At 34.0% G+C, this 14,806-nt stretch overlaps 2 protein-coding genes across 2 annotated transcripts; both read right to left on the minus strand.

The window, feature by feature from the left end:
* Positions 1-3,530: 3,530 nt before the first annotated feature.
* LOC112690312 (52 kDa repressor of the inhibitor of the protein kinase-like) lies at positions 3,531-4,046 on the minus strand. The gene has a single exon (XM_025564284.1). It carries the CDS (start codon positions 4,044-4,046, stop codon positions 3,531-3,533), a length of 516 nt encoding a protein of 171 aa, XP_025420069.1.
* A 4,286-nt stretch (positions 4,047-8,332) lies between these two features.
* LOC112690314 (zinc finger MYM-type protein 1-like) lies at positions 8,333-10,502 on the minus strand. Its single transcript, XM_025564285.1, has 5 exons — positions 10,479-10,502; positions 10,210-10,368; positions 9,918-10,110; positions 8,484-9,824; positions 8,333-8,385 (listed from the first exon to the last, which is right to left on the minus strand). Exons 1-5 carry the CDS (start codon positions 10,500-10,502, stop codon positions 8,333-8,335), a joined length of 1,770 nt encoding a protein of 589 aa, XP_025420070.1.
* Positions 10,503-14,806: the final 4,304 nt, after the last annotated feature.

Raw genomic sequence — 14,806 nt, forward strand, 5'->3', positions numbered from 1 at the left:
TATTATTATTATCATTATTATTATTATTATCATTATTATTATTATTATTTTTATTATTATTATTATTATTATTATTATTATTATTATTATTATTACCATATATATAATTTTACCTGTGCGTGGACTCACGAGTGATTATTAACGCTCCCGGTTTATTAATTTCTCATTAATCATTTTTATCTGCATTGTGTACGCAGTACATAGTATGGCGTAAAACAATGAACTGTTGTGCGCGTTTAATCTTTTAATTCTTTGAGGCAAACACCCGCAATGTTTAATTTAAAAATACTTTTTCAACTGTTGGCATTTGAAAAAAAATTACATTGTTTTAATGTTATGGTAAAATAAAATAAAAACCTGCCAGGACTATTTAATCGTATATGTTTAATATCAAACATGATACGTGTGTTATCTGAAAAAAAAAAGAAAGCGGCAAAACTCCTAGATGGATTTGATTCAGAAATTGGTGAATGTTATTTTTAACTTCAAACTAATGTAGCATTGCTCCCAGAAAACTTGGAGTGAATGTGTATCAATTACTATTTCTAAAAATGATTGATGTAGTAAAAGAACCAATATTTTAATAAGGTTAAATTTTACATTTTTTACAATTATTTAGAAAACTTTTGTAGTACCAACTGGATAACATTTTTTATCAGAAATCTCTTATGGTTGTGATAATCGAAGTAAAAATCGGAAAATCAAGACAAAATCAAGAACACAGATATAAAAAAAAATTTATACTCATTATGATAAAATCAATACATTTTTCGTTTCACTCAGAATTTAAAAATACATCCGTATACCAATAAACAGTAATTTTTTCTTAAATATATAAATATATTAAAAGCCAAATACCATTAACTTGCTGATCACTATTTCTCAACAACTACTAATCTTATGAACTTGTTATTACGAATCGTAGTTCTTCAAATACTCTAGATGTGCAATAAGAAAGGATTTCTCGATAATCGCAAATTTTAGGGTTGAAACTGTTTTGGGTAGGATTTAGAAACTTTTTCACTTTTGGGAAATATATTTTATTTTATGTAATATGTTGTGTTTAACAATCGCCAATCAAGATAAATTAACACACACACACACACACACACACACACACACACACACACATATATATATATATATATATATATATATAATATTTAATATATCATATATTTTGGTGAGTAGTATATATTATATACTACACACCAAAAACATTGCGTTATAACTACTTGTATAAAATAGGTCAAGTATGTCAAATAAGTCAAAAAAATGTGAAGTAATGATTAAACCTTTAAAATACGTGGTACGAGCATAATATGGAAACTAATTAATATGCCATTTTTAATGTTACAATACCTATGATGAAAAATAAGATTAATTGTAATATTAAAAACTTAATTAACATATTGTTTATAAATAACTATATTCATTTACGACATTTATTATATTGATTATTTATTTGTATTTTATTTTACGTCCTCCCAAGCAAACGATATGTTGACTAAAATTTTAACATAAAAGTTAATCTTATTTGTCGTTATAGGTGTTTGTAGTATTAAAAACTGTAATTTTACTTAGTTTCATATTATGTAATATTTTAAAATTTGAATCATTACTAGATTAAATAATGTCACTAAATACACTTTTTTTAAACTGGTTTTTTTTTACGCGAAGTTATAACGAAATAATTTTGATATCAGCTATTTTTTTTTTGTAAAAAACATCATCGTCGTCGCATCAACGAGAGTAGTGTAATATCTATTTTACCTATTATTTACTTATACAATCTTTTTTAATAATAATAAAAAATAAAAATAAAAAAGATACGCGGTGAATCGGGGGAAAATATTATTATATTATATATTATATTAACAACATTTTTTCGCATACAAAAAATCAGACATAAAAGTACTTGAATGTTTTTTGTTGTACCTTTTAAGCCATCTGACCAATCTGCTTGCGAGTTCCTCTGTTCCTATCTGCACAATATTTTGACCGAAGATACCTTATATGACTCCATATGTCAGCCGTTTTTCTCTTAAAACTGATCGATGGATTACCACAAATCAACAAGGATTTTCAATGGTACAACTCTGACTCCTTTTATATTTTTATATTTATATATATATCTATATAGAAGAAAAAATTAATTATTCCTTATGGTATACGCTGTATATGCAATGTGATTTTTAAAATATCTTATATGTATTTCAATGTGTTTGCCCCTTCAGCCAATATGGAAGATTATGAATGATAACATTCAAATGTCGACACCGAGTGTAGCTATAATCACTTTCGAACGTAGTTGACTTTGTTGAACACAATCGCGTGTGGTCCACATGTGCGTTAAGCACATCTACGGTTCTTATTCTAATTCGTTTCCTAAGTCCTCGAGTACAACGTGGACGGGTGCGGGTAAAAATTTCACAATTGAAAATTCAAAGAAAAACCGAGATTAAATACTCGTTAACGAAAAACTGTCTATAATTGTGGCGGTGGATCCGGGGTCTCAAAGGTTTTGACGAAAACTCGAAACGGCCTTTCTGAGAACGTTAACGAGCAATCAAGTGCCGTCGAGTACGTACAATTAAAATGCTGTTAACATTGAGACGGTAGAATTATAATACACGCAGACAAGTGAAGTTTGCACAGCATAGGCGTGCGCAGCACGATAGTTACTGGGTGTTGCCGAGCACCCCCAATAATGTTTTAAATAGGGTTTTACAATTTAAGTTTTAGAGTGAGGGGTCCGTGTTTTAACTGACGTTGCTCGAATTAAATGTAATTTATTATAAAATATTTCGTAAAAAATAAATGATGTTTCGCAATAGGGAATATAAAACAAAATATTCTTAATTTTTGTAGAAAAACTTATCATAATAACGTAACAGCTAAAACGGACTACAAATTATCATAAATAATTGAAGATATCTGAAAAAATATAAACGAGATTCCAGGAAAACTTATTCATTAATATATCCAGTGGCGTATTTTCAGATTTTTTGTAAAGGGGAGCTTTTATATTTTTAAAAAATAAATGGTTGTTAGATACAAAATACATATAAAGTATGAATTAATTACTATAATATTCTATAATTATTATAAGTACAAATGAAAAATTATTTACAACCACATAATGTAAATAATATTATACTTCTCTGTAACTTCATAGCAAGTCATTTATAAATTTTGAACCTTTTTTTCTTCTGGGGCTGGGATGACATAAAATCTTGAATCCTCATCCTTCCGAAAATGCACCACATTATTAAATTAAAAAAATTAAAGTTATATTTATATAGTTGTTTATGCATTACGATTTGTTAAATATACCTATACGTATTGTCAAGGCCGTATCTAGAAATTTTTTTCGGGGGGGGGGGGTCCAAAACATGTATATTGTAATTTTATTGAATTTAGATTTTGATTATTGATATGTGATTAAAAATAAGACAGAAAAAAATTTAATCTTCTTTTATTAAAATATAAATAATAATAAAAAATACACAAATACAAATTATATTATTTTAAACTAATAATATGTTCCTATCTTTTTGAAGAGCAAACTGGTTTAACACTTCATCGGGATTAACCGTAACATCTCTATGGACACTTAATAGAGCTAGTCCAGTTAGTCTTTCTTGTCCCGTAGAGTTCCGTAAAAATGTCTTGACGCGTTTTAATGTCGAAAAAGTTCGTTCGGGAGTTGCTGTAGAAACCGGCAATGTTGCTAGTACTTTTAATAAAAAATGAATATTTGGAAAAAGTTCAGGATTACAATAATTTAGTGCTTCTACAGCTGTATGTGGACGATCTACATCTTTGAAAGCAATCCATTTTCTTTTCCACAATTTTAGTTCTGAAGGTAATGTGTTAACATTTATAAAATCTGAATATATACTAAAATCTGATTCTAAAATTGGAGATTTCAAACACATTTTTGGTATTAATAAATATAAAGACGATAAAATCGTCTTGTGTTTGGAAAACCGTTCTTTAAGTTGACTAATCACTCTCGGTGGCGACCGTTGACCATGAATCATTGTTCACCACTATATTGTTCCGTAATTTCTAAACTACTCAAACAATTTTGCTCCGATTTTTATCATTCAAAAACGTATTTCTCGTTAAAAGTGATCTTCAACCAAATCAAGCGCAACGACATCCAACCAAAGCAGTTCCGGCTTCTAGCTCTGGTAACTTTAAACAAATTAATTAGGTACCTCTATTTAATTGTAATCGTTATCTACGGCGGACGCACTCGGCCATCCGTCCCGTTAATCGACGTTCGATTGCGCAACACACTCAATAAGCGATAAACCACCATGCCATCACAAAAATCTAAAACCGTCGTATCTCCACTTATCATTTCTAAAGCACGTATACAGAGCGTGCCAAATAGATCGCCTAATCAATCTTTAAATTCTGATCCCAACGATGGCTGGATCACCCCCACTTCAGAAAAACGCACAATTACTTCTCCATCTACCCCAACTTCAAGACCGCAAGTAACAAAAAAAGTATTTGTTACTCAAAATCGATTTTCCTTATTTTCGGATACGATCGACGCATCCGAAAACAATCCACAACCCGAAAAAATGGACCAAGAACCTGAGCAATTAGAAAACTCTTCCGCACCTACCAAACCCCCACCACCTATTTTTATTCGCGTGGTTAATGATTACAAGGCTTTCTGTGACAACATTAAGCAACTTACGAATGGTGAACCCTTTGTATGTAAAAGTTCCATAAAAGGCATAAAACTCTCTACAAGCTCACCAGATTCGTATCGTTCTGTCATTAAATTTCTACAATCCAATAAAGCTGCTTTTCACATTTATCAACTAAAACAAGACAGAGCCTTCAGAATAGTTATTAGAAATCTTCACCACTCTACACCAATTAATGAAATAAAGAAAGAACTCTTAGCGCTCGGGCACATGCCTCGTAACGTCACAAATGTTTTACATAGAACCACGAAACAACCTCTCCCGCTCTTTTTCGTTGATTTGGAGCCTGATATCAATAACAAAGATGTCTTTAAAATTGACCACCTTTACTATACTAAGATAAAAATTGAAGAACCCCGTCCAAACAACCAACCAATTCAATGTCTCCGTTGCCAAGGCTTCGGCCATACAAAATCATACTGCAACCACCCGCCAAAGTGTGTTCGCTGTGGAGACTCTCATGCATCTGAAAGCTGTGTAAAATCTGCTGACCAACCAGCAACATGCGCACTATGTAGTGGTGCCCACCCAGCCAATTACAGAGGTTGCCCTGTGTTCAAAAAAATTCAAGCTGTCCACCATCTCAAAAGGTCAAACCCAACTCAAGCTAACCTGAAAGAAATATCCTCTAATGTAAAATTCACTAATGTAAACTCTACTTCCAATATGAACACCCAACCCAAAAAATCTTATGCTCAAGCTACAACAACCGGTTTACCGAGCCAAGACATCCCCACCAACGCATCCCAAAATCCCGACCACCCAGCCCACCAAATGGCGCTCTTTCTCAAAAACTTCCAATCCACCATTAATCCATTGATCTCTCTACTTACTACTCTCATTGAAAAACTAATTTTGTCTAATGATAAATAGACAAAATAATATTCCTCACTCTATCTCAATCCTTCAATGGAATGCTAACGGACTAGTGCGTCAAAAAAAGAACTTTATGCCTTCCTCTCTATAAACTCCATTGATATTTTACTCATCTGTGAAGCACACTTGACACCAAACTCTTCCTTTAATATTCCTGGCTATACTACATATCAATGTAACCATCCCGATGGCTCTTCCCATGCCGGTTCTGCAATATTATTAAAGTCAAATATTAAACACACCATTCTTCCCCGATATCAAAATAACGTCATACAGTCCACTAACATTTCCCTAACACTAAATCATATTCCTACCACTATCTCATCGACTTACATCCGTCCAGGCACAAAATTAAATCCAAATGATCTCGAGCACTTCTTTAATTCCCTCGGTACTCACGTCCTGGTAGGTGGGGACTTCAACGCCAAACATCCCCAGTGGGGTTTTAGTCAACCCAATACTAGAGGTCGAACTCTCAACAGATTTATCCATGATCACAATCTTAAAATAATATCTCCTCCTTACCCAACATATTGGCCCTCACATGCCAATAGACGTCCCGACGTTCTAGACTTTTTTATCACTACGCTCCCTAGCCATATAAAGTACACTATTACCAATTCCTCAGACCTCTCTTCTGACTATACACCAATATTACTCACTCTAAACGATACTTCAACTGCTACAAAAAACCGCCCAACTATCACTCCGGGAAAAACAAACTGGAAAAAATTTAGTCAAACTATAGAAAATGCCATCACTCTCAACATCTTCTTAAAGAACACATCTGATATAGATACTGCAGTTCACTCTTTCACAAATATCATTCAAGATGCTGCACTCGATGCTTCTAAAAACAACTCTTCCTCCACTCACACAACTAATGTTTTACCCTCACACATAATACAACTCATTACAGAAAAGCGTCGAGCCCGCCGTATATGGCAAAGAACACACTTGCCGAGTGATAAAAAGCATTTCAACACTCTCAACAACTCTTTAAAAAATATTCCTTGAAAATACAATTCTGACAAATTTCACAACTACTTGGAATCTCTCTCTCTAATACAGACAACTCTCTTTGGAAAGCCACTAAAAACATCCTAAAGGAAAAAAGTAAAATACCTCCCCTACGGTACCCCGACAACTCCCTAGCCTCGTCAAATCTTGACAAAGCAAACTTATTTGCATCAGATCTTGAAAATAGATTCTCACCACATCCAAACTTTCTCACTAGAAGCCACTACTCTAATATTGAAGCATCAATCCTAAACACTCTCCCAATGTGTCTCCCTACAAAACATACCTCCCCTTCTGAAGTCCTAAATATCATTAAAAACTTAAAAAATAATAAATCCCCAGGCCACGACCTGATAACCAATACTATTGCTAAATACCTGCCTAAGAAAGCAATCTTACTTCTCACTTATATTTACAATAGCATTCTTCGTCTATCCTATATCCCTTCCATCTGGAAACACTCAGTTATCATTCTAATCTACAAGCCAGGAAAACCTCCTGACCAACCCTCCTCATATAGGCCTATTAGCTTACTTCCTACCTTCTCAAAAATTTTAGAAAAAATCATATTAAAAAGAATTTATCCGATACTTAACGATAAACAAATTATTCCAAACGCTCAATTCGGCTTTAGGAGTAAGCACTCCTCTCTTCACCAACTTCACAGACTAGTCGACACTATTGCCTCATCTCTTGAACAAAAAAAATTTTGTTCTGGGGTTTTTCTTGATGTTGCTCAGGCGTTTGATCGGGTCTGGCATGAAGGACTACTGTTCAAATTATTATTTTTACCCACTCCGTTATTCCTCTTACTCAAATCCTTCCTATCAAACCGTACTTTTTCAGTAAGATGTGAAGACGAAACTTCTGACCCACATCCTATAAAAGCAGGCGTCCCTCAAGGCAGTATTCTTTCCCCGACTCTCTATAATATATATACAGCAGATCTACCACAATCTATCAACACTACTCTAGCTACCTTCGCCGATGACACAGCCATAATATCAACCAACTCCGAAATAGCCACCACTACAAACAATCTCCAAGATCACCTAACCCAACTACAAGATTGGTTCAGCTTATGGAAAATTAAAGTTAATGAAAATAAATCCACTCACATCACTTTTACCCTCAGGCCTACAACAATTCCTCCAGTCTACATAAATAACCAAACAATTCCCATTGTCAATTCAGTTAAATACCTAGGACTCCTTCTCGACAAAAGACTAACTTGGGCTAATCATATCAAAGCTAAAAGAACTTCCCTTAACCTCAGGCTTCACAAATTAAGATCACTTCTTCGATCCAAAATCTCTTTAAATAACAAAACACTAATATATAAACAAATATTACGTCCAGCAATGACTTACGGAATACAGCTGTGGGGTACCACTAAAAATTCAAACCTAATCAAATTCCAAGCATTCCAATCAATATCTCTGCGTGTCCTCTCTAATGCTCCCTGGTACGTCAGCAACCGCACCCTACATCATGATCTTAACATATCATCAATATCCACTCTTGCCTCTTATCATTATAACAAATTTCATAAAAATACTTTTAACCATCCAAACCCACTCATATCTAAACTCTCTTCTTGCACAATACCTGATTTGCCCCCTCGTCGCCTCAAACGCAAATGGCCGCGTGATCTATTAAATAATGTCTAGTGCTATTATTATAAAGTTACCTCCCCACTAAGTTTAAATTGGAAGTAGTGTCACTGGACACTCCCTTCCCTCAAGATTTTCATGTCCTGTAATATTCATCTCATCATATTTACTTATTATATAAATTGTATATAGATTGTAAATTTTTCTTAAATAAAAAAAAAAAAAAAAAAAAAAAGTTGACTAATAAAATCATCATAGAATGGAATTGGAATTGCAATACGAAAATAGTCTTCAGGAATTTTGATATCCACATTTATTCTATTTGTTGAACGACTTATTAATCTTGGTATTTTTATTTTTTCTTCCTCGTTCACGGATATGAACAATTGTTCTGATTTATTGAATATTTCTTTGAAATTTTCATTAATATTTGTTCGCATATCTTTCACTTCACTTAAAACAGTTTCAACATGATCTACTGCTTCACTTAAATCACATTTCACCGACTGCAATATTTTACATAATGGCAAAGTTATAGAAAAAAGTGTGGTCGCAGTTATCATACTTATTATAAATTCACTAGTTGTTACACACTTATAAAACTGTAAAGCTTTAGATGATGTTTCAATGTCAACAAATATTTGTAGTTCTTCTAATGTTGTAACAATAGGTTTATATATTTCTGAAAATCTAAGCATACCATCATGATTTTCAACCCACCTAGTCTCACACATGGAAGTTAATTTTGTCCATTTAGTTTCAGGAAGAAATTCTTTTATTTTATTTTTTAATAATTCAATTCGTTTAGCCGATATTTTAATAAAATTTCCTACAGATTTTATTGTTCCAATACAATTTCGAATATGGTGAATGTTTGACGAATGAGCAAGTGCTAAATTTAACGAATGTGCACTACAGTGGACATAAAGTGCAGCGGGATGTACTTCTCTTATAACAGACTGTACTCCTTTAAAATTACCACTCATGGCTGCGGCGCCATCATAGCCTTGGCCAAGTAAATAGTCACATTTTATACCAAGATTTTTTAAAGTAACTAAAATTACTGTGGCCAAATTTTGACCAGTGGTAGAATTTACCGGTACAAATTGTAAGAAGTCTTCTTTCAATACATAATTGTTGATTTCATTTTTTTTAATATTTAAATTATTTTCTAAATAACGTACATACAATGACAGTTGTTCAACACGCGATACGTCAGTAGTCTCGTCGACTAATACAGAAAAACATTTCGCCTGATTAATTTTATTAACTAACTGGTCCTGTATAATTTTTCCACATATATTTATAAAATTATTTTGAATCATAGGACTTATATATGAAGCATTTAACGCTTGATTCTCAATGTGATATGTTAGATTTTTATCTTCACACGAAATGCGCATTCTCAATAATGCTCGGAAGTTACCATCATTGTAAGTAGGTTCAGAATTGTCTAAAGAGAGAGGTCCGTAATCGCTAGTACCGCGTAAAGCTATTTCTTGCCGCCCACAAATAATAATTATTTGAATAATAGGAATTAATCTCTTTCTATTTTGATCAATTTGAATAGCACGCGCTGAATCTATTTTTTAAATAATATTTTGACAGTTTTTGGAATAAACAGCTACAAAATTATCTGCGCGCATAGCATTAGATTTGTGAAATTAAGTTTTACTATGTTCATTAAATTTCTCAATCGCTTTTTTCCAGTTATTAAAAGGTTTTACAACTAATGTATTAAGTTTCTGGTGACTGCCTTTGCCACAAAATTCGCGACCAAATATAGCACAATATTTACAAACTGCACCTTGTTCACCAATTCTCGAATAAACAACCCAAGGAAAACGCTTAATCCATCCTAATTGAAACTTTAAATTTTTTTTTAGATTTTTAGTTATTGGAAATTTGTAATTTTCATCTGGTGACCAATGATCAGTTAATAATTTAAATTTTATTTCATCACATACATTTTTACCGAAACAGTAGCCAATATCGTTTTCTTCAACTATTTGCTCCGTGTCCGATTTTAATATATTATTTTCGTTTGTTTGAAAATATGTGGGTGAATGACTACATGATGGCTCATACGTGTCTATTTGTGGTAGATGAATAGGAACATTATCAGTCTAAAATAAAGTTTATGAATTAACATTTTGGTAGTTAAATTATTAATATACATAACATATGAAATAATTTAACGTATCTTTGGAAGTTTAGAAAAATAATTTGACAGTACATTTTTGTTTTCTCTTTTACTCATTATGATGCATTTATGAAACGATTCGATGTGTTTGTTACAGTCTTGCAGACGGCAAAATGGTATAATAAATAATAATATAGTTATAATTTACACAAATCTAATATTGTTGTTGTTAATCGTCGCTGATCCCCGACCGGCATCGACAGTGGTCGTTGTCCATCAATAATAAACAATCTATTATTAGCATAGACGTCAGATTTTTATGTAATACGCGCGTTGGTAATATCAACTTGGTATAGAAGTCTGTGATTATTATTATTAGACGCTATATTTTCATATGATATTATGATATAAAACTAAAAACAGTCAATGATTAATTGGAGCTTAAGTCATTTGTGACTGATATTTTTATGTTGGTTTTAAAAATAAATAATTATTTTAAACATTTGTAAAATATTGAAAAAATTTGGGGGGGGGGGGGCCCAGACACCCTGGACCCCCCTCCAGATACGGCCTTGCGTATTGTTTGTACGTGGGCCAAAAGCATTGTAGGCACCCTCTGAAATACAAGTTCATACCCTCCTACGGTGCACACAGTTGTGGCATGGTCGCATCCGTCGTCGGCGTGTCACGCAAAAAACAACCTCTATTTGTCTCCTCGTATTATTTATTATGTGGTTGCCGACGGGGAAAAAAACAGAACCGCAAACAGTCCACGACGGTCAACGCGATTTGTTTGGTTTGCTAGAGGCTCTGGACGAGTACCACGTAGATACCGTTACGTTTTCCGGCTACCGTCCACGTGTGATCACAATTTCCACAGTTACGTTCAACGTTCGGAATGTCGTGCGTATATTCGCAATAAAGGGAAAGTGGCTGGAGGGGCTAAGCCCTCTCAAAAAAATGCAAAGCCCACCCAAAACCATGTAGAACTATATATTGATGATAAAAAAAATATACGAGATTAATCCTGAAAAAATTAATTTATTTTTTATTTTTAAGTTTTACTTGCCTTCCAAAAAAAAAAAAAAAATTTTATAGAGGGTGAAGGGCGGAAAAAAGTTTCTGAGAAGCAGCGATTGAAAAATGTATGGGAGGGGGTTAAAACTCCCCCAAATTTTTTAACTCTTATCGCGTCTATAGTCGTACGTTATACTGGCCGCCGGCAAACGCCTCTGGCGGACCTTTCAAACGCCCTCGTCCCGAGCAAATACCCGAATGAAACGTACCTGTTGCTTTTGACGGCACGGGCGTGTGTTTATTACGTTTATGCGTATGCGTTTTCGGCAGTATCCTTTTCGAATGTCCCTGCTCTCCAGGCCCGCGGCGTCTTTTCGATTTCATCGGCAACGTCACGCCAACGGATCTGATTGTAGACGCGTCATCGTACCTACTCCGGGTTTCGGTTAATATTCTTTGTGTGCTGGGATCGGGAACCGAGCGACGGATAACGAATGACGTGAAAAAAATTCGTATGGACCGATAACATGTCCTGAACGGTACCGACGGTATCGTAAGGTACATATTAACGATTTTCATGAACATAGACGCAACTAGGGGGGGTGCAATAAGATTTTTAGCACTCTTGAGTTCAAATGTAGCACTCCTGTATTTTTTTTTTTAGATCTATATAATCTATATTAATTACAGTTAATACCATTTTATTTTATTTTCGGCAATTTCAGCACCCCTAATATTTGGGCTATAGTTGTGCCCATGCGAACATCTATCGTCAGTGGAACACGTTCAGACAACGGTTCGACGTTTGCATCCTTCGATCCTTGCTGCGGGGGCAGACATTTTCACCAACCCGCGGGAACCCAACGAGGGCTGTAGATTATGCATGCTCGGCGATAGTGAAGTAGGGATGGTGGGGTGAATGGATGACGGGAGATGCCGATTACAGGTAGGTACGCAAGGAAGATAGTATAATAATTATTACGTTCCGGGTGTCTTGCAAGGGTGCAATAAACCTCAATTTGTCAGGTTTTGCATAAATTATCGTGGCGGCAGCGATGAAGTATACACTACGACATTACGATATTATTGTAATCATTGTCGTTGCTGTTGTTGTTGTTACTTTTGACTACACCAACATCGACGGTGACGAAATAAATGACGACCAATATCGCCGAGAAACGCGTTGCAATAACAGGCGTTGACAGTAAATTACTATCCCTCTACCGTGACCATACCCGTACGCACTAACCAGCATGGTTTGTCCTAGAACCCGATTTCGGTTTACTCATCGTGAAGGATTGGGCGAAACAACGAACGGAGGCCATTTACGCTTTGAGGGGCGACAAGGGAACAAATCCCTCAGAGAAAGCACCATATGCAAATCGTGTTGGTTTTCTTGTTCTATATTTAATAAGCAGAATTAATTATCATAGAAGTGTACTTTTTAAACTTTAATTTCCAACAGCCTTTATACACTCGATAGACGCGTAGGATTTACTTTGAAAACAATAATTTGTTTATGCTTATTTCTCGCGCAAGTCATACGTTTGGCTCGATTCAAATGTTTTCCATCAAAGTACTTCTATAGTTCTATATTGAGATTGCTTTTCGTTACGTCTGTGATCACTGTTTAGCCGTTTTTCATAAGTTGACATCAAAATGCATTATGATTCATCCAAACCCGTATTGCGGACAATTAGAGACACGTCACACGCATAAGTATGGTAAATGTGTTGCGATCCGTGTTCGTAGTTACGTACGACTGGTTCGATAGCAAAGAGTTTTTATCCATAGCAAAGAGTTTTTTTTTAATTTATTTATTTTATCGCCGTTAAATGATATATCAAGATGAGAATGCGTTTGGTCGGCTCAGTCGTTTCGTTGCGCCGGCCGGCGTGTTATTCTGTTCGTTATGTCCATACGTTATTGCGTTATCCAATTATGGAAATGTGATATTTTCCACGACGTTTAAATGGTAATATGAAAATATTCGTAACACGTTTTATCGGATTGTCGACAGAGTTACTTATTTTCGACGAGACAGAACGAAGACGTAGGAATACATTGATACGATTATCGGAAGACTCATATGTTTGTATCAACCACGTTGATACAAATTACAAGCTCAAAGAAATAAGCAAACAAATGAAATATGTTGCGCTTAAATATCATTTAATATTGTTTTAACATTGTAGTTTGAAAACATTGCGGACAATTATTATTCATCGACAGTTTCGAATAAAAAATACATAACTAATTGGAAATAATTTTGAATAGTAATAAAACACAAGAGGCAAACTTTATATTTACATAAATATGATTTTTTAGTATGGTTCAGATACGCATATACCATTTGAGTGGTAATTATAATAAGTTATGTCAAAAAAGCTAAAAGAAACCGCGAGACGCAGATGGCACGAAAAACAGCAGAGCACGGACTGAGTCAAGTAAAATATATACGATATGATATTAGATTTTTCAGGTTTTGGATTAAAATTTAGAATGTTTGGCAACAAAAGTTGTATAAACTTACGGAACGTGAGAAATCAGAATTAACCGAGGAGAACGAGCAAAGGAGAATTTGGCGAGGCGGTTTTTCGTGGATTTTAGGCATAGGATTTAACTCGTACCGAAGCCTACATAATACAGAAGAACACGGATTAATAATTCAAGTAATTAGCCGAGCAAAACGTCGACTATACTAGACTACGTGTTCAGCGTAACGATTTAATATAAAAACGGGAGCGGATTTTAAAAGCTCTTTTATTATATGAATAGAAACAGACAACAATTTCAACGACAACACGAACTGTAAATAAAAAAAAAAAAAAATTAAAAAAATTAAAAAAAAACTAGGTGTCCTAAGCCATTTTTTTAACGCAAAATTAAACGAACCGGAACTGTTTTAATGTCTAAAAAAAATATGAATAAATGAAAAATACTTCAACTTTTATTGTATCATATAATTTTTTATTTTGAAATATACAGTAGCAACGTTTATTGTTATTGTTATTCGAACAAAAAAAAAAAAAAAAATAAAAAAGAAGCTAAACTCACCTCAACAGTAGATTGTCTATATATAATATCTTTGTCAACTTAAAACGTCAACAATCGTAAAATCTATCACAGCAAGTTAAAATTATTTTTTTAACGATCCAGCTTTGCTAGCTCTTTAAGCTCAATAACCGAAGAGATCCCGTACACGGCAATCGAAAATGGTTCGCGCTGTACGCGATAAGTACAGACGTACATTATCCGTGCAAGTCGTTACATTTCAGTGAAAAATTAGATTAAATCCGATTGAATTTCATATTCTTTATACGTCTACTCCAAACGGTAATGGTGCAAAAATTGAACCGCAAATAAAACAAGACCTGACGTACCAGCGGTGAAAAAACTACCGT

Source organism: Sipha flava, unplaced genomic scaffold (assembly GCF_003268045.1).
Source record: "Sipha flava isolate LNK unplaced genomic scaffold, YSA_version1 49_pilon_pilon, whole genome shotgun sequence".
Lineage (NCBI taxonomy): Eukaryota > Metazoa > Arthropoda > Insecta > Hemiptera > Aphididae > Sipha > Sipha flava.